This window comes from Oratosquilla oratoria, chromosome 23 (assembly GCF_046742065.1).
Source record: "Oratosquilla oratoria isolate Oo_2021 chromosome 23, ASM4674206v1, whole genome shotgun sequence".
NCBI lineage: Eukaryota > Metazoa > Arthropoda > Malacostraca > Stomatopoda > Squillidae > Oratosquilla > Oratosquilla oratoria.
This window is the reverse complement of record NC_134799.1, coordinates 15,423,202-15,447,585: the sequence shown is the minus strand read 5'-3', so window position 1 is coordinate 15,447,585 and position 24,384 is coordinate 15,423,202. Positions and strand designations below refer to the sequence as shown.

The 24,384-nt window shown below is 38.4% G+C and overlaps 1 protein-coding gene across 2 annotated transcripts in view; it reads right to left on the bottom strand.

Moving 5' to 3' along the window:
* Positions 1-23,200, bottom strand: part of LOC143037981 (integrin beta-PS-like) — a 40,050-nt gene extending 16,850 nt beyond the window's left edge. The window contains exons 1-9 of one of the 2 annotated variants that reach the window (XM_076206743.1): positions 22,867-23,200; positions 10,949-11,069; positions 10,406-10,492; positions 8,873-9,101; positions 6,028-6,112; positions 5,737-5,904; positions 4,907-5,005; positions 4,503-4,667; positions 3,776-3,943 (exon numbers count right to left, since the gene is read on the bottom strand). In XM_076206743.1, coding sequence (XP_076062858.1) covers positions 3,776-3,943; positions 4,503-4,667; positions 4,907-5,005; positions 5,737-5,904; positions 6,028-6,112; positions 8,873-9,101; positions 10,406-10,492; positions 10,949-11,069; positions 22,867-23,100 — 1,356 coding nt within the window. In that variant the 5' untranslated portion in view covers positions 23,101-23,200. The remainder of the gene's footprint in view (positions 1-3,775; positions 3,944-4,502; positions 4,668-4,906; positions 5,006-5,736; positions 5,905-6,027; positions 6,113-8,872; positions 9,102-10,405; positions 10,493-10,948; positions 11,070-22,866) is intronic. The other variant, XM_076206744.1, reaches the window with a different exon arrangement.
* Positions 23,201-24,384: the final 1,184 nt, after the last annotated feature.

Genomic DNA, 24,384 nt, shown 5'->3' with positions numbered 1-24,384 from the left:
CTTGACCCAGGTCACAGCGCCTACCTTCTCCCCCTCCACCACCACACACTCTCGCATGAACCAGATCATAGCGCCTGCCTTCTCTCTCCCCCCCCCATGACAGGTTACCGCGTCCCCCCCCCCCCCGCGGCAGGCGTAGCTATTACTATATTAAGACCATGTAATTCACTGTATCCCATTGTATCCCCTGAGGACGAGTCCCGGACAGGACTCGAAACGTCGGGAATAAATTACCTACCGGTACTCCTGAGTCTGGTGTTTTCTACGTTTCCACCATATATATGTGTATATATATATATATATATATATATCTATATATTATATATATATATAGATATAGATATATATATATATATATAGTATATTTCAAACCCATGAATGTATATGTAGGATCATTATATAGGAACAATATTTTAGTCATACATATTAAAACCATGAGAAATAAGAGAAATAACAAAATTTCATAAGAATTTGATAATACATAATAAAAGAATGCAAAATATAACACCTACAATGTAAACATTTAAATTTTGTGTTAACTATAATAAAATATTATAATCTTCCCTTCCCTTTTTAGGTGTATGTCCAGTGACATACTGCTCAATCTTGACCTTTGTTAACCACTGCTCATTCTTTATACATTCCAAAAATGTCCAAATATTGGGTTGAAAAGACACCATTTGCTGCTCAAAGGCCCTATGCCATCCTTCTACATTACTATTAGTTTTTGGTGTGTTATTCAAGGCAGAATTATATACAGTGAGTCCTTATTATACGGTACATATGTGTTCCTGAAAACCTTACCACAAATTGAAATTACCGTATACCGAACCCAAGTTTCGACTTATGGCAATCTTACCTTCTCCCTGCTCTTTCCTCTTCAAAATATCTAATTTTACCTCCAAAACATAAACGCATACCGTATCTATGAATTTTTCTTACCGTAAATAGAATCGAGGGTAGTAATTACCAAATAGTGTAACTGTGAATTTACCGGATAAAGAATTGCCATATAAGGAGGACTCATTGTATTCCACATTTCACGAGGGAGTTTAGGGAGGTGACAATGACAATTTCTATCTGGTCTCCCTATCCATGTATCTTCAGAGTATTCAATAATATCTTGAGATTCAGAGAGGAAAAGTTCATTGTCACACAGAGCTTTGAATGCGTCGACTGCACTTTGCACTGGCACAAATGCACCCAACATTCAAAAGCTTATAATACTTGTGCGGAGAGAATTTGAAGACTTGTTTTAAATTACAACAAAGATGATTGCATAATTGAATTTTTGAGAGGACTAGCTCATAATTTTAGTATTTATACTTTTAATGATACTAGTTAGCACAAAATTTAAAATCTTGCATTGTCAATATTAGATACATTCTCAGGAAATTTCTTTATTTCTCTTATTTTTCATAGTTTTAAAATATATAACTAAATTTTTTTTTCTATAATGATACTGCATATATATACATTCATGGGTTTGAGATATACAGTATATATATGACATTAGTGTCCTAAAATCCCTGGACAGTGTAAGAAGGAGGGGGTGGTTGAGGGGCATGAGAATTCTCATATACAGTAAGTAATCGATCCTCTTCATACGGTACATATGAATTCCTGAAAACCTTACCGCAAATTGAAATTACCGTATACTGAACCCATCATAACACGTAATAATAGGATATGGCAGACATATCTTCTCCTGGCTCTTTCCTCTTCAAAATATCTAGCAGATACCGTACCTGTGAATTTTTCTTACTGTAAATAGAATCGAGGATAGTAATTACCAAATACCGTAACTGTAAATTTACCGGATAAAGAATTACTGTATAAGGAGGACTCACTGTACTAGGAAACTGGTGAAGGGGGATAGCTACAGTTGGGAGTCAAAGTCCAGGAAATTTGGGATGCCAGCTGGGACCACGCAAATTCCCTTCAAGTCGAGCATGTAATTTCGAAGGACCAGAGAAATGTTTCTCAAAAGAGGGGAGCAAACTCATTTAAATCACAGTCCTAGGACTAATTAAACAGAACATACTACGCTGATTTTAATATGATTTAAGATATTTCTATGATCAGTGGCATGCAATAGATTCAACAAATTTTATCTTTGTATCATGAACATTATTTCAGTAATTCACTTATCAACTAACTGGGCAAGATATGATGTATGTATTTGGTTAGAGACTTCCTACCTGGCTAGCCCTGCGCGCTCTATGGCCTAGCTAAACGTAAAGATAAATCCTCTGATTATTCTCTCCTGTAGTAGTGCACTGACTGGTGATGTCTTCAAATGAGTGGATGCCCTCAGTTGAACAGGATGCTGTTGATATTCATAGATCCATGCATTGCATAGGGGTGGCTGGAACCATGCCTGTCCTCAGTCAATAGGGGAGGAAAGCCCGCCCAAGGAATTCATTTCCCTGATTTTGTCAATCATTCTGCTTCGTACACTATCTGGAAGTCTGTTTTCCTGAACACGTAAGTTCCATGTATTGAATCACTGGAGTGGGGTTGATAATGAACCCCGACTGATCTTGTAGATTCTGATTTCGAGGCACATCATGAAGCACATTTTCTTGGTTCTGTAAATTTCTAGGACACTTTAAACATGTGTCATTGCAACATGATTGGCAATGGCCAACAACAAGAATAAATGTTCATGTTGATTTATTCACTTTCGAAGAAGTGAGGTCCTCAGACGTGTTCTCTTGGAGAGTGTGCCATGCCTACTGCCTACTGCATGGCATCAGCAGTGTCAAGCATGAGGATATGCTTTTTTCGGTGGGCACTTTTCCAATCTTTAAATCGCAAAATGAATCTGATGCAATGTCTGGGCAGAAGCTGAGGCAATTCTAAAATTTTTGTGAGGTAGCTACTAGTTACAAGAAAGGTACACATGATCCTAAGTAGCCTAATTAAAACAAGTCTAGACGAGTAGTGGCAAGCACGCAGGGAGGGGGGAAAGCAGCAGACCCTCCAATCAAAACAATTGAGAAACACAAATGATAATACATAGGTAAAATATACCAATCGTAATCACAAAGTTAATTCCTCACATCGGTAAAGTTATCTGGATCAATGATGGCTCTTTGATATTGAGCCAATTCATTTTAGTATTTTTTCTGTAATCTGCTCTAATGCTGGGCGCTCACCGTAGGGCCAATTTATTATAACATCATATTCCTTAATCCATAATAGTACTGGGAGATTTATGCAGGGCCAATTTACTTCAAACAGTGTTTCCCATAATCCGCATTGATACTGGGAGTTCAGTGTAGGACCAATTTATTATAACATCATATTCCATAATCTGTAATAATATTGGGAGTTTTATGCAGGGCCAATTTACTTAAAATATTGTTTCCCGTAATCCATAATAATACTGGGAGTTATGTGTAGGGCCAATTTACTATAACATCATATTCTATAATATATAATAATATTGGGAGTTTTATGCAGGGCCAATTTATTTAAGATATTGTTTTCCGTAATCTGTAATATAATATTGGGAGTTTTGTAGAGGGTAATTTATCTAAAACACTGTTTTCCCTAAGAAAATTCACTGCCATATGGTGGTGAATTTTCCCGAGGTGAATTTATGGCAGTGAACTTTCTGTAGATGCACTACATTGTATACAATCATGCATGTCAACAACACAATATACACTCTATAAGGAATATGTGGTATAATTCTATTCCAGCCATGGCATTCCTCAGGGAGGTAGGATTGCTTGGCCAAACAGTCTAGGAAATGACAACAACTTACTGTAATTTCCACCAGAAACTCCACTTCATCTCCTTCTTTGATTCCAGGACATGAACTAGCTTGCTCAAGAGGCATATCCTTATTCTTGCAGGAGGTGAAATAACGAACAGAAAGTAGATGTTGTGGATCATGTATCTCATGTGTGAGGTTGAGGGTGGAGCTGATTGTCTGGTATATAGGAACACAAAATAATAAATAAATATATATATATATATATATATATATATATATATATATATATATATATATATATATATATATATACATATAATAAGTAATATACCATATCCTGTACATTTTGCTTTTGCTTATTTTCTACTTGTGATAATAATAATTGCTGCCTCAATTTTCATTAAATAGAAACCTAGAAAGAGCATAAGACAAAAAAAAAAAAAAAAAAAAAAAAGTAAACTGCTGTCAATTGATTGATTCATATATTGCACACTCTACTCTGGGTGGAAGTACAGATCATCCAAGCCCATAACAGATGGAAATTTACTAACTTGAGGTGCAAAAAGAAATAATGTGTTGTCTAAGCAAAATGTGCTGTATGACCAACTGGACTGTGAAAAAAAAATCCCTCCACAATAAGAGTTGGTGCAACAACTATCATGAATATCTCAGATGATTCCTCTTGTGTAGATTCTTCTCACAACTTACAGATCAATTCTGAACCCAAAATGGAAAAGATAAAAAATAAACACTTACTACAACACTTTAAACTCACCTCATATTGTTCTTTGATCCTTTCCACAACATCTGAGGAGTCTTTATTCAGCAGAGCCCATGAAGAATAGTCAACCATCTTAGACAATGTTTTATAGACATGCTGTACCACTTTTTTCACAGCAAATATGATATTGACTTGATATTCCTTGGCTACTGCATTGATCTTGACACACAGTTGGATACAAAAATTAATGCATTTGGAAATACTTAATAACTGCTATGTTTGAGTTTTATGAATATGATTTAAAACTAATTACTTTTATTTCTAAACAAAATCACAGGTAACCATAAAGTATGAATCAAACAAAAAAATACAAGGGAAATTAAGTGTAAAAGTAACCTAGATGAAGGAATAGGATTGACTATAGGGCTTATGTATTAATGTCAAGATCTGAACTATACCTGTGCAACAGAAGGGTAGTCAAGGAGTGTGCCACTTGTATACGAGCCATTCAAGTCTAAATGGCATTTCATGTCATGTGGCTCAAGAATACCTGCAATCTGGAAAAGGTACAAAGAAAGTCAGTACAATCTGTCTTCTGCACAACTTGTCTGGTGTCTATGGTCACTTATTATGTTTGTTCTGAACATGAAAGATATCAAGGGAGAACTACCAAACCTCATCTTGTGGTCCACAATGACTTTTTTGGTGATCCACAGAATGTTCACTATATTTGATAAATTGGAAATTGGTGCACATATTTTTCAAATTTACTGAAAATGCAGTGTCCATTTCCAGAAGTTTACATTTTTTCATACTAAACTCTATTTCCAATTCCTGTCTCCAACCATATAACTTATATAGATCTTCCTGTAGTAATTTGTATGACTACTGAACTGTTTTGATATCACTAAATAGTAAGATGGTATTATTCCCTAACTGTCAGCTCTCCTTATGTGAAAAAATTATGCAAAAGTATTGAATGAAAAAATTATGCTAAAGTGTTGAAAGTTGACAGAGATAGTTTAGGCATACATTACATATCTTTGCTAATGTAGGGTTTTGTAACCACACTGCAACTGGGTAAGCATATTGCTGTGGTCGTCTGAGACCATGTGCTTTGTTATTAGTTTGTTGCCCCATTGCACAGTCCTATTAAAGATAAGCTAAAGACCTAGTGACTTTAATTTATAAACTCTCGTTCAACCCCTGAACTTTATCAGCTAACCTTTCCCTCACTGCTGTAATCTCCTTTTGAATAAAGTATTATCCAACATTATTAAATACTCACCTTTCCAATTCCTGCATAATTATACTTGGCATCTGTAGACAGTACTATTATTTTCCTGGATATATTCCTCCAACCAATATCAGGACATACAATAGCCTGCATAAGGGCATCAAATCCACCTTCAGGAGGATCCAAGCTTTGAGACACACCTACTTTCTTTACCATATCCTGAACAAAAGAGAACAAAAGAGGAAATTTGTGTGGACTGGGTATTAGTATCGTTTTCCTCTAATGTCTATTTTTGGTGCAACTACTCAAAAATATCAATACTTTACAATTTGGTGGGCTTACTGTGAAAATAATATCATCCTCAGTGAGGGGAAGGTCGTTTCTATATGTGTATGAAGGTTCGCAATCAAGACATGGATGCTTCAATCTGTAAAAATATATCAATACCTTTATTGACAAACACATTCAAATATTGTACCTAAAAAAGAAAGAAAAATTTGAGGGGGGGGGCAGTAGGCCCATATAGATTGATGTGTTTACATAACTGTATCTACCTACTTGTAGTATACAGGAAAAGAGCAATGCTCATTGGGTCCCATCTCCTATCTATCTCTCTATCTATATATGATAAAGAGCTTTTCCTCCATTATAAGGGAGGTAGCGAAGTCAAAAGACATGCACCTATTCCCACCCATTCCACTCTCATCCACTACCCTTTCTTCCCTCTCATCTTAGCTTCTCATGGATGATGGGTCATCCCTGTATCCTGCCCACTGCCCTGGGTCAGAAGGAATGTAGCAAAACACAGTACATCAACAGCAAGGCCACTTCACATAATCAGTGACCTCCCTTTTCCATCCCTTCATGCAGAAAATAGAGAAGAGGAGAAATCCCTTCAGGCTGCATCAAAAGATCTCTCACACATAATCATTCATTACTCCCACCCATCCCCTGCCCCCTCCCTTCTTTGTATCATAGCATCATCTATACACAAAGAAAAACACAAAGAAATTAGAAAGAATCCAAAGAGCGCGACTAAGATGGCACCTACACTATCAAATTTGACATACAAACAAAGATTAGAGAAATTACATCTGACAATGTTAGAGCAGAGAAGGGAGAGAGGTGACTTGTTGACCATTTTCAGAATTATGAAAGGAATGGAAGTTCTTGATGGAGATGATCTATTAAAAGGGGACCAAAGAGAAACAAGAGGACATGCAAAGAAACTAAAGAAAGACAGCTACAGAAGAGATCTGAAAAAGAACAGCTTCCCACACAGAGTGATTGATGTCTGGAACAAACTGAACAGTGAAACAGTTAATGCCAGAACTATACATGAATTCAAAAGCAAACTGGATGTGGAGAGATACAAAAACAGGTCAAAACAAGCATAGCTTTAGTCCCGTAAAATACAACTACGTAAATACTAGGTAAATACACAGCCATTCTTCACTCACCCCTATCTCCTGCCTTCTCCCTTCCTTGCTCAACAGACATTACCCTCTTGCTCAAAGACCCTCTCACCCCATCTATCCATCATATCCTTGGTCACCCCCTCAAGTTCACTTATTTCCTTCACCTCTGTCCTCCACACCTCTTACTCATCTTTCTTTACTCATTCTTTCCATGTGTCCAAACCACGCTAATACTCTTCCATCAGCCCTATCTGCCATATTCTTTTCCACCCCTGTTCTCCTCCTCACTTCCTCATTTGTTACTCTATCTACCCCTGTAACTCCTACCATAGTTCTCAGATATTTAATCTCAAGCACATTTAAACTTTTCCTCTGTCTCTCTTAAATTCCAAGTCTCTGCCTCATACAGTACCACTGGCAAAATCACCCCTTTATATAATCTCCTCTTTGCATCCATTCTCGGATGTATATTTCTCATGACACTTTTTAATTCCCCAAGGCAATTATTTGGTTCCCTCAATCTACAATTCACCTCCACCTCCACTCCCTTTCCTGTCACATATGACCCCAAATACCTAAAGAAACATCAATCTCCTACTCTCCAATTTATCAAACCTAGACTCAAGTTCCTATGTGGTTACAATTTGGTTTATATATTTAATTTCCAATTATCATATATACTGTAGATCTGAATTCATGTATTGTTCCAGCTTGATGTGCACTACACTGACAAGAATGGGCTTTCCATTAGCAGCAAATGCAAGTGTGCAGGTTCAAATCCTGGTCACAGTTCAAAGAAGGTCCCAAAAATCATTCACTGTGAATACTGATCCCCAGCTGCCAAAACCAAAGTCACTTTGTAAGGCATTGTCCTGGACCTGAACAAGGAAGTTGGTGAAGTAAAACTGGTAAAAAAATGTGGATAACGTGAAAAAGGCAGGGAAAACCATGATTACTTTTAACAATAAGATATTCTTGAAGGAGTATTGATAATGAACTTAGTAGGTCAATCAAATGTAGTAAATAGATTAAATGAGAATAGTTGGAGACACAGAAACAGGATTTCATGAGGATGATTCCTGTCCTATATACCACAATTAGCTAAATACATGTATAGATGCATAAATACTTGTAATAGCTTAGAAAGTGATAAAACCCAAGCTGAAACAATACTGTACATGAATTTAAATCTCAATGTGATAATTAGAAATTAAGGAACCTGGTCAGGGGCATCCACAGGAATTTTTGTAGGCAGGGGTAAAATCAAAGATATCATACATATATGGTTAATGTTATAAAGAAACCTGAGAAATAGAATAATTACAGTAATAAACAGTTGATAAATGTACATGGTATCTTATTCATTTTGCATTTTCCATATAATTTCTTATTCATTTTGTATTTTCCTTGCATTTATTCATTTTCCATAAAAAAAAATTGGGGGGGCAAATACCCCCCTGCAGATGCCCATGCACCTTGTTGTAGCCTGTTTGGAACCATACATGAACTTGAGGCTAGGTATAATAAATTGGAAACTAGGAGATAGGACCCAATGAGCATCACTTTTCTGTATACCTGAACTGTACTCCAATTAAGTAAATACACAGATACATGAAAGTGATTCAAGGTCCCTTTGAACAACAGATATTTTGAAATATGAGGAGTGCAAGGGCTGACATCATTTGAACATAAAAAAAGGGATGATAGTGTGTTTTGTCTATATCTAGTACAGAGAGTGACAAGCAAACATTACAGAGGTAAATACTCACTTTTCCGTGGCCATGCTCATAAAGGGGAGAGCAAGCTTGTCAACAAAGGACCCAAAACCCAAGCGGAACTGTGATGTCATTTTTCTCATAGTTTGAGCAAGCTTAGATCCCAATGCCGCAATGTTCTTCTTGTCACGCTTCATTGATCTGGATAAGTCCATAAGGAAGTACAAGTCCACTGGGTAGTCTTTGATTCGGCGATACTTCAAAGAAATGTTGAATGGTTTGCCTGCAAAGAGGGTGTCATTCAAATATGGTGATATAAGCCCTTTTGCAGGTGTATTTGACCCTCATGGTTATTCTGACTGCTGTCAGATCATTTTAGTCAGCAATGGGAACCTGTGTATGTATATACAGATTGACCTTTCATTAACAGACTAAAAGGGGGGTAACGTTGTCTGTTGATGTGAATAATCCGTTGATTTAGAGTGGTTTTTGGGTGCCATAGTGATTGCACAGCACTAAACAACAGCACAAAAAACACCGAAAACACTGCGAAAACACCGCAAACACAGCTAATTAACATCCGTTAATGAGAGGTCAATCTGTAAATAGGTTAAACTAATAAACTTTATTTATTTATTATCTATTTTTATTTATGCATTTATTTTTCTAATTCTCTTTAGTTGGTGTCTGAGCTGAGACTTCATTGCATGTCAAACATCCCACCTCCCCCTCCTAGAAAAAGGATGACCTTTCTAGAGGCAGACATCATTTCTCTCATGTCATTAAAATTGTTTCACATTGACAAAAACTAAAACCTTAAGAGGTGACTCTTTGGCAGTTATCTAATGCCTCACCACAACACCACCAATTCCCCTGGGGACACACCTGCATCCACCCGGCTGCGCCAGGATGGACAGCGGTTCTTTGAGGAATGCACATGCAGTACTCAGCTCCGTACATTCCATTCCGGCTAGATCAGCAGCCTGAGAACGTATTGCATCTGGCTTCCCAGGCATCGACACTTTTCTCTAGTGTCCCATTAGAGCTCAGGTCATGACCTGACCCAGTATATAGCTGGAGGAAACCACCAAAGATGGAGATCACCTCGGACCATCACGCTCGCTGCGACCCTAGTTCGCTGCCTTTGTCGGCGTCTCCTCTCACCACACCCATTGACTGACCGCCTTGAGATATGACTTGAAACTACAGTATTGTCATCACCTCCCTCGCTGTCTCGCTACCTCTCCCTTCTTGCTGATAGCAGAGTGAACCATTATTATTCTTTTGGCATCTTACTTTCTAATAAAACTGTCTCCCGTCAGTGTTTGCCTTCTAGCCACCGTCCTGACAATGATTTATTTATTCATTTATTTATTTATTTGTTTATTTAATAGAAGGATCAAGACAGAACTGGAAAGGGAGCTGTTCTCCTTTGAGATTCTGTACCACTAGAACTCAGTAAGAGAGAAAAAAGAATGCTCCTAGCTCTTCCTTTGGGTAGTGGAGGATTACGGGTTGTTTCAGTGCCAGATAGTCATGAATGGAAAAAGAAAGTTGAACAGAAAATGAAATGTCCACCACACTCACCTTTCTTTAGCTGAAGATGAACATGCTGAGGTCTCAGTTGAACAAAATCAGCGTTCCCAGTCTCCGACGACTTATCGGTGTTCACATCTGTCCAAAAATTAATAGATAGATAAATAGATAAATAAAAAAACACATAAATAAATAAATGAATTGATTAATATATAAAATACATTAAAAGTAGATGAACAAACAAGTAAATAAATAAGATAAATCAATAAATAAACACATAAATAGATAAGTAAATAAATACATAAAATAAATAAACGAAGACTATGGCAAAACCATAATATTTCATTTAATATAATTAAGATGAACATCAAAATTCTATGGTTTGAGACTATTTCAATATAATCAGGTTTCTCTTACCTGGATATGATTGTACATGCTATTAGCCATAAGAAAACAATCTCAAGTTTAGAAAAAATATATAAAAAGAAAAGGAAAATAGTCTACACTAAAAAATATAAAAAGGAAGAAGAAAAAAGAAGAAAAAAAAGGAAAGAAAATTAAAGAAAACAAAAGAAATCGCTATAATGGATCTACCTGACAGTGGCTCATCCTTCATCTTCCTCATGGAGTTGCAAGGGTTCATGGCCTGACCTTCCTGGCAAAGGGAGGTCAGGTTCAAAGAGGTAGGGAAGCAGTGCTGGTTGCCATCTGCTTTCTACCAGGTTGAAAAAAATATAATAATTATAATAATAATGATAATAATAATGATGATAATAATAATGATGATAACAATAATAATGATAATAATAATAATGATGATAATAATAATGATAATAATAATGATAATAATAATGATAATAATGATAATGATGATAATAATAATAATAATAATAATAATAGTTATAATAATAATGATAACAATAACAACAGCAATAATAATAATGATGATAATAATAATAATAATAATAACAATAATAATAATAATAATAATAATAATAATAATAATAATAATAATAATAATAATAATAATAATAACAATAATAATAATAACAATAATAATAATGATAATAAAAATAACAATAATAATAATAATAATAATAATAATAACATAATAACAATAATAATATAACAATGATGATGATGATGATAATGATAATAATGATGATAATAATAATACATACATACATATACCAATGGCTTTTCCTCCATTACAAGGGAGGTACCCCATTTCATCCCCACATACTCCACTCCCATTCACCACCCCTCCCTCCCTCCCTCTTTTCCTGGCTCCTCTTGGATGAAGGGTCATCCCTGCATCTGACCTACTGCCCTAGGTCAGAAGCAATGTAGCAAGACACAGCACATCCACAGCAAGGTCACTTCATTCAATCGGCGACCCCCCCCCCTTTCTCCATCCCCTCATGCAGAAAAAAGAGAGAACAGGGGGAATTCCCTTCGGGCTGTGTCAAAATATCATTCGCACATAATCCCTCACCCCCCATCCCTCACACACTCCCTTCCATGTATCACAGCATCATCCATACACAACCATTCTCCACTTACCCCTATCTTCTGTCTTCTCTCTTATTTCCTCAACAGACATTCCCCTCTTTCCCAATGCCCCTTTTATCCCATCCATCTCATCCTAGGTAGCCCCCTCATGTTCACTCCTTCCACCTCTGCCTTCCTCACATATTTTACTAATCTTCACTCATACTTTCCATGTGTCCAAACCATCCCAATACTCTTTCATCAACCCTATCTTCCAACTCCCTTTCCACCCCCGCTCTTCTCCTCACCTCTTGTTTCTCACTCTATCCAGCTTAGTAACCCCTATCATACTTCTCAGGCATTTCATCTCAACCACACTTATGTTTCATGTTTCTGCCTCATACAGTGATGTTGGCACAATCACCCCTTGATTCAATCTCCTCTTAGCATCCATTCCCAAATGTCTATTTCTCATTACACTTTTGAACCCACCAAGGCATTTACTTGCTTCTCTCAATCTACAGTCTACCTCCACCTCCTCTCCATTTGCCCCCACATTTGTACCCAAGCATCTAAAGCTATCCACTTCCTTCAGTCTCTCTCCCTTAATACCCACTTCCAATTTGCTGCCGTCCTCTCACTTTGTACATCTTATCACCTTACTTTTACCCACTTTTATCTTCAACTTCCTTCTTTCACATACCTTCCCAACCTCCGTCACCAACTTCCATAATCCCTCTTCTGATCCTCCTACAAGTGCAATATCATCAGCAAACAACAACTTGCTCATCTCCCATTTTTCTCCATTTTCTTTAACCATCTCTAATCCTCGGCCCATTACCTTTGCGCTTACCTCTTGCACCACTCTCATCCATGTATAAATTGAACAGCCAAGGCGACATAGCACATCCCTGGTGAAGTCCCATCTCTACCTCAAACCACTTACTCACTCCATTTATTATAATAATAATAATAATAGTAATAATAATAATAATGATAATAATGATAATGATAATAATAATAATAATAATAATAATAATAATAATAATAATAATAATAATAATAATAATAATAATAATAATAGTAATAATAACAATAATAATAATAAATAAGAGGAAATAAGATAAGACAAAATAAATGTGTGGGCGGAATATATTATAAGATGTTTTCATGATAGTGGCAGTTGCCGACAAGACTGACGAGTTAAACACCATATGAGGACGGAGCCTTTATTTGAACGATGTTTCGCTTATTACAGCTTATATATATATATATATATATATGTATATATATATATATATATATATATATATATATATATATATATATGGTGAAGGTGGGTGAGGAAGGCATAAATTGAAATCCAAGTTTATTTCTGACTAGTTTCGCACAAATAGGCTTCTTCAGAGAAATAATGTATTAAGGAGAAAAAGCAAACATATATATACGGGGCACTGTGAGGAGCTTCGGAGAGCTCACCCAGGGTCATCTCTGTATATTGGGGATTTTGTCCTATTGTCCGTTACTGAGGGGTCTTTGTTCCGGTGGCGTAATGTCCTAATTGCTGTTGCTGTGGCTGCGGTGGATTTTGTCCATTTAATGTCGCCCGTTCTTTGGTTTGTATTTTCATTGGTAGCAATATACAGTGCTTCCAGTACTTTTCTTTTCTGTTTGGTTAAGTTTTTTTTTTTTTCTAGTATTTCTGCTGCCTCCCATTTCGGTAAATGACTCTTTTCTTTAATGTGATTGACTAAAGCACTAGTGTCGCGATGGTATCTGACATCCGCTCTTTGTTCGCTGAGCCTTTTCTCTAACCCTCTGTGTGTTTCTCCAAAGTAAGAAAGTTCACAACTACTACATGTAATTTTGTACACAATACTTCCATTTTCATGTTGATCTTCTATTTTCTTTTTCGTTAAGTCACCTATCTTTTTACCTGCGTCACTCACGATGGTTAAGCCAGCGGATCTTAATGCTAGTCCGAACTAGTCTGTGAATTTGGAAAGGGGGACTACTAGGTAACGATTGTTCAGTTTGTCTTTTTCTTTTTCATTTCTTCCTCTGATCGTTTTAGCTTTAGGTAGTAAAGACGTTAATAAACCTTTAGGGCAACCCAGTTTTGTGAACGCGTCAGTCACATAATTGATTTCTTCCTCGAGGAATTCTGGGCTACATATTCTCAGAGCTCGTAGAAAGAATCCTTTTACTACACCCCTTTTTGTTTTTCTATCATGCGCACTTAGGAAGTGAATGAAATCGTCCTTATTTGTAGGTTTTCTGTATACCTTGAATTTCACGCTCTCGTCTGTTCTCATGATGACCGTGTCGAGAAATGGTAAAGAATCATATACTTCTTTTTCTGTGGTGAACTGTATTTTGTTATGGACTTCATTCAGCTTCTGTAGTAGAAGGTCCGTGTTTGTATCTTTGTGTGTAACGATGAGACAGTCGTCAACGTAACGATACCACTTTGATTCACTATCGATTACACAGGGGAACACTTTTTCAGTAACTTTGAGTTGCATTGGATATTTTAACGGATTTTGAAAGAGTGTTAGGCGCTGATTTCAAATCTGAAATTAGTTTTTCTCTACAAGCTCTAGTTTGTATGCAATTTGAGGTTAATGAAATTGTACATATGTGAACTTGCGTAAACCATGTATAAGCATTTTAACGTCCATATATATAGATAGCTTCTAATATTTTGATCATTCTTCTTTTGTTTCAGTTCAAACATGGCTTCCAGAATGAGACATCATTGCAGAAACAAGCCTGATGCCTTCTGCTACATATGTGGATGCTACACACTCAATCGTCAGAGACGTAACATATCCTCGTTCGTCAAGCGTGCCTACAAGGCATATTTTGAAGTTCATCTTGGTGATCAAGACAAGCAATGGGCTCCTCATGTTGTGTGCCACAATTGTGAGGAAATGCTTCGAGACTGGACCAAAGGAAAACGCAAAGGTCTGCCTTTTGGAGTTCCAATGATTTGGCGCGAACCCACCAACCATGTAACTGACTGTTATTTCTGCATGGTAAACACAACGGGTGTTGGGAAGAAAAACCGACATAAGATTACGTATCCGAACATTCCCTCAGCTATTCGGCCTGTTCCGCACTCTGAAGAAGTACCTGTTCCAGTTTTCAAAGGCTTGCCTTCATTGGACGATAAAGACATTGGACATGATACAAGCCAGCAAGACAGTTGTGACAGTGAATTGTCAGAAAAGTGTTCACAATCGGAGGACTGTTCTTCAGACACTGAACCTTTCCCCGTCCCTAAGCCTCTTCCCCAGGCTGAACTGAATGATTTAGTGCGGGATTTAGGTCTTTCAAAGAAAGCAGCAGAGCTTTTGGCATCAAGATTACAAGGCAGAAATCTTGTTGATCACTCTGTTAAAGTATCATATTTCAGAAAGCGTGACCAGCTTTTTGTGACCTTCTTTTCAAAAGACAGACAGTTTGTTTACTGCCATGACATCCCAGGGCTTCTCAAAGAACTGGGTGTACCTTACTATAGTCCTGCTGAATGGAGACTCTTTTTAGACAGTTCAAAACGCAGTCTAAAGTGTGTTCTTTTACATAATGGCAATGTTTATGGAGCAGTACCTGTCGGTCACTCAGTGCATTTGCGGGAAGACTATGATGATATGAGAATGGTCATGGACTTATTAAAGTATCATGAGCACAATTGGATAATTTGTGTAGACTTAAAGATGGTCAACTTTCTTCTTGGACAACAGAAAGGTTTCACCAAGTTTCCATGTTTCCTCTGTATGTGGGACAGCCGAGCACGAGACAGACATTGGGTCCAGAAGGACTGGCCTATTCGTGACACCCTTGAAGCAGGCATGCCAAATATCATACAAGACCCAATTGTAAACAGAGATAAGATCATCTTTCCTCCTCTTCACATCAAATTAGGTTTGATGAAACAATTTGTCAAGGCACTGGAAACCGAAGGTGAATGTTTCCAACACATCATCACAGCTTTACCAGGGTTATCATTTGAGAAGATCAAAGCAGGCGTGTTTGATGGCCCACAGATTCGAACCCTAATTCGTGATGATCAGTTTGTTGCTAAGATGACCGCTTTAGAAAGGGCAGCATGGTTATCCTTTGTGGCAGTCGTTCAGAACTTCCTTGGAAACAATAAGGCGGAGAACTACAGTGAACTTGTGAACAGAATGCTCCTCGCTTTTCGTGATCTCGGGTGCAACATGAGCATCAAGCTTCATTTTTTGAACAGCCACCTTGATCAGTTCCCTGACAACCTGGGGGCTGTGAGTGACGAACAAGGAGAACGATTCCACCAAGACCTAAAGATCATGGAAGAACGCTACCAAGGGCGCTGGGACAAAAGTATGATGGCTGACTACTGCTGGAGCATTAAACGAAATTGCCCAGATGAAATGTACAAACGCAAAAGTTACAAACGCAAATTCCTGCCTGAAAAAAATACACAAAGAAATTGATAAGCTTCCATCAGCTGTGGTGATGTTCTGAAGGATGCTAATCTAACTTTGGGATAGATGTTCTGTTAATGTTCTGTTTCTTTTGCCTTAATAAATGTACAGAAATGGCTTTCATACTGTTTTAAGATTCAAGTGAACAAAAGAATTGTGGCTGATATTGCAATTTCCTATAATAACGAAAATTTAAAAAATAAATAAAAATGTCAAATTGCATAAAATCTGTAGCTTGCAGACAAAACCCGACTTCAGATTTGAAATCAGCACACTCAAGTTGACTATAGAAAAGTCTTTATTTAAATGCAACAAAATGAGTGTTCCCCAGTGTTATCTTACTGTAATGATCCTTTTCTAGGGCCTCCATAAACAATGAAGCTGCCACAGCACTCAATGGTGAATCCATAGGAAGACCTTCATGTTGTCGAAACTCTTGTTGGTTGAAACTAAATGAGCCGAAATTAAAGCACAATTCAATGTGTTTTATATAGTCTCTCTTGTTCAATGGAAGGTCACTCTCATCTATATAGTCAAGCACTTCTTTCACTGCATTAATGGCACCAGATATTGGAACGTGTGTAAATAAGGATATGGCATCTGCACTTACCAAGATTTTATCTTTGAAGTTTACTGCTTTTAGTCTATCAATTAGGTCTGGAGTGTAGTCCTGGCTTCTATCAAGTATGTCCTAGCGGTGTTGGTGAACGGATTTTGCGGATGGTGTAGGTGTTTGGGGGCCGATCTGGGTAGAACTTGTTCCTCTAAACAGCCAAGAAGAAACCTGTCTCTATTGTATATGCTGGCCGAAGAAATAAAAAGTAAAATACTGAGTTCCCAACTGCCTGAATACCTTGTTGTTAAGGGTAAGTTTTCCTCCAATGGGTTCGAAGACAGACTGTGGGGCCGGCCATCTCAGTAGCTTACGACTTTGGTGTAGGTGACGCTATCTCGGTGGAGTTTTTCTAGTATAGTGCATCCTCACAAAGTGCTTTTGTCTGGAGAAGGAGTTTTGGTGTTTTATTGTTATCAATTGTCGGCCGGACATGTGTGCTTCGCGCAATGTCAAGTTGCCACCTTTGTAGTTTTTCTTTCTTGTAACCCTTTCTACGTTCTTTGTGATTAGTATTAAGGTTTTTATTTTTGTTACGTGCATTTCTTGTGTGTGTAATTCTAAGTTTTATAACTGGGTTAGACTTGTTAGCTACCAGTTGAAGTAGGATAGGAAAACACTTCCTGTTGACCTTTCGGCCTCTGGCTCCAGTGAGCATCAAGTCAATTGGCGAGCCTATATAGAGAGGGTCAACCCGTTTCTCGTGTTTTTTTTTCCATCTTTCACCGAAGAGGAAGCTGCCTGTCACAATTTTTGAAATCGTGACACCCGGCTCGCTGTCTCTCCTTCCCATTTTCTCACGTCCGATTTCTCACCGCTTCGGCCCTTCATTCCCTATACTCGGGGGAATTACCAGAGTCCTTAAGACTTCTAGTAGCTACATCCTGTCCTTTCTCCTTCTCTTTATCCTCTTCAACTGTCGTGCCATTTTGACAATCAATTTCAGTGCCTTAACGAAGGGAGAGACTTCTAATTATCTAGAAACCCCCGCCTTTTGATTCGTGTTCCCATAGCCTAACCCAACGGTTTTTACGCGCCCAGGCCGTCACACCCCCTCCCCCCCCCCTGCGCTCTGCCACATATTTGTTTTAAGCTAGGCAATTAGAATAATTAGGATTGTATCTAACACGCTCGTGAACAGTGTCTACCTCATGGAACAATTGGAACTGTGTCACCTCCCACATGAACATTATTCATAGTACCCTTCACAACTAGGGACGGAGACGTAGAACTAATGGCAACGTCGGAAGCCGGCTAGCGGGCATTTTGGCCTGACATGCCGCAGGACACAGGTCAGTCTAAACATCGAGTTCATCAAAGGAGGTCGGACCGCTCATTCTCGGAAGTCCAATCGTGTCCTTTCCTCCCTCATGTGACTGTTGGGGATTTTCATCCTTGAGAGCCAATCGAGTGTCGATTATTTGGGTACAACCCCTCCCGCAAGAACTCTAAGGGTTGATTCACACTATCGGTCCGGTCGCGCTCCAGTCTCGCTACGCTCTCGGTCCGGTCCAATATTGTCTCATTAATTTCAATGGAAGCATTCACACTGGCGCTCTCGCTCCAGTCTCGCTCCGGTCAAGGTTCCGTCAAAAGATATTTTTACTGGAGCGAGACTGGACCGTGAGCGCCAGTGTGAACTCAGTTGCCACGGTCCTGCTCCACTCCAGTCGAGATTCAGCCTTCATATAAGCAAGTAGTGTTACCCTCTGTCGTACCAAACCATGGATAATCCAAAGGAAACACCACAATGGGATCATGAGAAAGTTAGAAAAATGATAAAAATACATTTTCTTTTTATTTATCACTGATACAATGACAATGCGTACAGCGAGGATATTCATAAGCACCAACTGAATACAATATAACCTACAAAACTTACTTTAATTTTGTGGATTTAGATGAAATGCTAATAGAATTAGTCAAAAGGTAAACCAGAGCTGTATGACCTGACTTCGCTGCACTACAGTGATAATGTTTGCATACTTATCATATTGCCAAGGTACCGAGAGAAAAAAATACACATTATTAACCGAAGAAAGAAATTCCATATGGATAATAACAACCTATTATCCACTGCGGAAATGTATCTCCTTAGCTCACTCAACAAATATTCCTACACAAGTTTGTTTGTCTACTTATATTTTATCATTTTGCCAAGGCATTGAACCAGCTGGGGAACTGAAATAATCTTTCAGTGTTTCTCTCGCGCCAAAAGCCTCCTTTGTAGCATTTCCCCCTCTTCCTTTCATTGGACGTACTGTGTTTGATGGAGGCATGACAACAGTATCTGGTAATGCAACAGCATTTGGGTGTATCAGATTGTGAAGTATGCATGTTGTTGTAATGATTGCATTAGCGTTAGAAGGCATAGCTTTAAGTTTCCTTAAATATATTCTGAAGGTTTGCACTAGAATACCAAATGTGCACTCAACTATTCTCCTGGCTCTAGATAATCTATAATTAAAAATCCTCTTCTCTATCTTATGTTCAGTCTGTGAACCTGGGTAGGGCCTCATCAAATTTCTCTTCAGCGGGAAAGCCTCATCTCCCACTATAACGTATGGTGCAAGCACATCAGTGCCAGGAAGTGCAGCATCTTCTTGTACATTTCAAGTCATCCTCAATTTTGGATAGTATTTTCTCAAATGTTCCTTTGTTCATTCTGAAATAGCTGTGGAATTTACTCTCATCATCAATAAGACGAGGATACAGAGTATGAAATTCTCCTTCAGTCTTCCTATCTTGCAACATAGGATGAACCCACAATCTCTTTCTTTTTCTATTTTGTTTTCCTTCTTCTTCTTCTTCATCAAGTGCAATAGCGAATATTGCCAACTCGGCGTCAGAAAAGTCACACTTCCTTCGTAACTGATGGTAAGACTTCTACTGGTATCGAGGGAGGGGCGATGACGGGAGCGAGAGCGGACCGTACGTGTGAATGCCTCAGAACCGAGAGCAGACCGAGAGTGGAGCGTGACCGGACCGATAGTGTGAATCAACCCTAAGAGTGCAGTGCGATTGACCGGGACTACGTCGGTGAAGTGTATTACTTGCAAGACCATCTCAGCGCCCGCCCAGGCCGTCACCCCCCGCCCCCACCAAAAGCGGAGCAGCGCCGGTCGGAGCTCAGCAGGAGACCGCGCTAATTGAAGACGTCTCCACAAGCAAGACACATATTAAGTACAGATACTTTAACAATTTCATAAGCTAGGAACGCGCGCAGGAAATAGATAGGATGTATGTATGAAACCCAACTGTTAAAACCCTTATTTAATGTCAAGTAGCATATTTCTAGTGTTTAATTATTTAATTTATTAAAACTCACAATAGGAGTTCTGGGTTTCATTAGCCTAGGACGGTTCACTTAATGAGTTGTCCCATCATACCCCTCCCCCCTCTTTGATCTACTCTCACGCTTGCCTTGGAGGGAAGGCGAGTGGTCCCGAGATGTGATACAAATCGCCCGGACTTCGGTTCCCCAACTGTAGCTATCTTCCCCCTCCCTTCATCAATCACTTAAGGTACGTGTTACCCACACCACTTCATCTACCACCTTCTTCCACTGTCCAGGAATTTGCGTCACTGCCGCCTTCCGTAAGTTTAAGGTAAACCCCTTTGTTTAAGTGTTGTTCTAGGTAACCTTTTGTTGTACTACAGTGCTAGCGTGGCAAGCAGGGGCCGTATACACAAAACTTTTTTGTTAGCCTTAACAATCTCTGCTAGCTAACAGAAAACCACTAAAAGTTATACACCAATGCTTAACTAACAACTGTTAGCTAGCAAACAGTTGTTTGTCAAGTACCGCTAAACAGCGCTGAAGTTAGCAGCTTATGAACATGTAAATGGACGTATTATAAAAAATTGCACACATAAAACAGTGTTATTAATGCAGTTGTTCAGAATTTATTAATAAAGTATCATGATAGCACATAGATATCGTATGTATGGGTTTTTAGAAGTACTTATTAACCAACGACAGATATTTTTGGACGAGGGCGCATTGTACAGGCGGCCGTGCCACAGACAAATCTTCCGACAGAAGACTCAACAATAATTTCAGAGGACATAGACATGGCAGAAGAAACACAGAAAAAGAAAAGGAAGCCAAACTGGTCACAAGAGGAAACACTCCTCTTGATCAACGTGATTATGGAGAAAAAATAATAATAAATGGGCGATTCGAGCCAAGTTTAAACCACAAGGATAAGAGGGAGGCATGACAAAGCACGTTGATGCTATGGTATTGTTTTCTGTTTACATATAAATGTTCATCGACACTTGGAGCCCCAATTCTAATGTTTTGTGCCATCTATGGTACCCACAACACCGGGAAACCTACAGTTTTTCATGAACTCTGCTTGTTTTACTTGCACTTCTTGGCGAGTCAATAGGAATTTTACAAACTGAGTTACAATATCTGGTTCTGATAGTGCATCAATTGTTTGAGTAATGACACGGCTGATTGATGCTTGCGAGGTCCCAAATTCGTCACTGCTGCATTTTACCTGTGGCTAAATATCATAGGGTAATTGCTTGCCACCTTCGTCTCAGGACTCAGTGGTCGATTCCGTTCTGTTCGGGATTGAAGTTTGTCCCTCACTAAATGAGCCATTTTTATTATACCAGCACGGTTCATTCTGAAGCGTTTGATGAGTTCGTTGTCATTGTACTCGTTAAATATGTCCCGTCGCTGTCGATAAACTCGCAGTCATCTTTTTAGTTGTTGTTGCTCCGCCATCTTCTCTACTAACAGGAACTTGTTAAGAGCTTAATAGTCCTCCTCAGCACTTTTATCTTAACAGTACTTTTAAGGCCCTAACAAGTTTTCTGTATCACTGTTAGTGCTTAACAGCTAAATGTTAGCCTTAACAGGAATTTGTTACCCTTAACAGCTATTTGTTAGTGCTAACAAGTTTTGTGTATACGGCCCCAGACTTTTTAGCTTAAACTTAGGTTTAGCAATAAGTAAATGCGCGGAGTTTTTAATCCGCTTTTCGAAATATTTAGATTTGTATTTTCCTTTTACTGTACCATTGATTTGCATATTCTCATCTTTCGTAATTCCGTTTCCGTTGTTTAAATAGGCCAAAAATAAATTTATAGTTTATTGTTAAATTTATAGTTTAATAAAGTGTATAAATGTTTCATTTTAACTTTTTCTGTCACCGTGCTACGCCGTACCTGGCAAATAACACGACATTGTCCGTAGATATTCAATCTTTTTTTAATACGCCAAGGTCATATTATTGACAATATATATATATATATATATATATATATATATATACACATACATCTATGTATATATACACATAAATATATATATATACATATATATATATATATATATATATATATATATATACACATACATATATGTATATATATATATATACCCTTACATATATATATACATTACTGGGAACACTGCTCACATAAGGAAAATTTAAAAGATACACAGAACTGAATTCGTAAATAAAGTAGATTTTTATGTCAACACTTCATTAACAAGGCCTATGTAGTGTTAATATTAATCTAGCATATCTTAACCCCCTTGTAGTGTTTCTCAGCGGAGTTAAATTGCCTGCGATATTTATGGGCATCCTGTTGGCAACACTTACACCGGATGGGTGTGTTTAGATAATACGTTTTCCTATACACCAGCTGAATAAAAACCCTTGATGACAGCTAGAATAAGCCCTTTGGTCGTAACAAGATAAACCAGAAGGTTAAATAAGTTAAACTAGGTAACTAAGTAAAATTATCTACCTGTAAAAATTCCCTGTATATAAGCCAGAGAAGCGAAAGATAAATAAAATTAGATAGATAGATAAGACAACTAAGATAGCTGGGGGATAAATGATACTTTCTAGTGATAGAAAGCGTTCGTCAGGACTAGCAAAACGCTTGATAAGTTTTAGAAGTACAGTACTCACGGTCTGGACAAGAAAGGAACACCACTGACATCCTAAGGCCTGAATGCAGGAGGAGCATTTGGTGTCGTGACGCCCACAGCGAATCATGTCTGCGTCAGTAGAGTACCCGAGAGGCACGTCACACTTCTGCAGGAGTTCCTGGTCAGCAGCAACGCTAAGGAGGACCTCCTGCAGGAGGAAGAAGACCACAGTAAGATGGTCAGTGATGAGCGCCGCCTTCCACGGGAAGAACATTATGGCGTCGGTCGGGACTCCAGGAGCGTTCGAGTTTGGGTGAAAAAATAAATAAAAAATTAAAACAAAGAGCTCTTCACCAGCTTTAGACACCCTTGCCCTTGGGAGTAGGGTGTTCGACTGGCAGAAAGTTCGCTTCTTCTGCCCTGGATTAGAGAGGAAAGCCTGGATTGAGTAATATGATGACGTCTTATCCTGTGTGAATCCAAATTTGGGACGCGCTTGCACGCGCACGCATGAACTGGTCAAACTACTTGTTCTACCCCTCCTCCCCGACTTCTCTCCCCCACACCCGAATAGAATCGTCTAGCAACATGGGAACCAGTGAGGTAAAGTGGTACAGTTCCAACTTGGGGTAAATTATTCCACGTACAAATATGAGACATTTATGTAGAGTAGACATTACGAACATACCTACACACACACATACGCATACACACACCTCGTGGCGCTGTGGTTAGAGTTGTCGCCTGCCACAACGGCAGTCCGGGTTCGACTCCTGCCCAGGGTTGAAGTAATTTCAATATCGCTGCGCTGCGTGGTGTTACTCCAACTCTCGTGGGCGGGGAGTTGGGGGCGTGTGTGTGTGTGTAAGGTCACAGTATTACCCATAAATCGGTCATACGAGCTTTGAGCTCTCTTCTGAGAGGGAAATAACTGTCGGTCACTAGTCCAACACGTGATCCAAAGAGCAAGGTGAATACACGATAGATTCGAAGGAAACACATAATTGTATTTACGTTCGGGAGAGGGAGTTATGTTAATCGAGTGACCGAAATGATAAAATTGAGTATTCAACATTAGTGTTTAATACATATAATGAAAAATTATAAAGGAGAAAGACGAAAAAGTGAACTAATGAAAGAAATAACTGTGACACAGAAGGAAATAAGGGACCAAATAAAAAACCTTGACGTCAAAAAATCGCACGGTGCGGATGTAATTGCAAATTGGATATTAAAAGAATGTATAGATGAACTAACGAACAAAATATATAAGATAATTGATTACTCACTCGAAGAAGGAAAGGTACCACAAGATTGGAAAAATGCAAATGTTGTACCAATATATAAAGGAGGGGACAAGGAAAATCCAACTATAGACTTCACTCGAAGAAGGAAAGGTACCACAAGATTGGAAAAATGTAAATGTTGTACCAATATATAAAGGAGGGGACAAGAAAAATCCAACTATAGACCAGTCGATGTTACTATAGCGTGAGGTCTACCGCCATAATGTCGCCTCCCCAGGTGCAACCTGAGGTCTACCGCATGACCCGCTTTC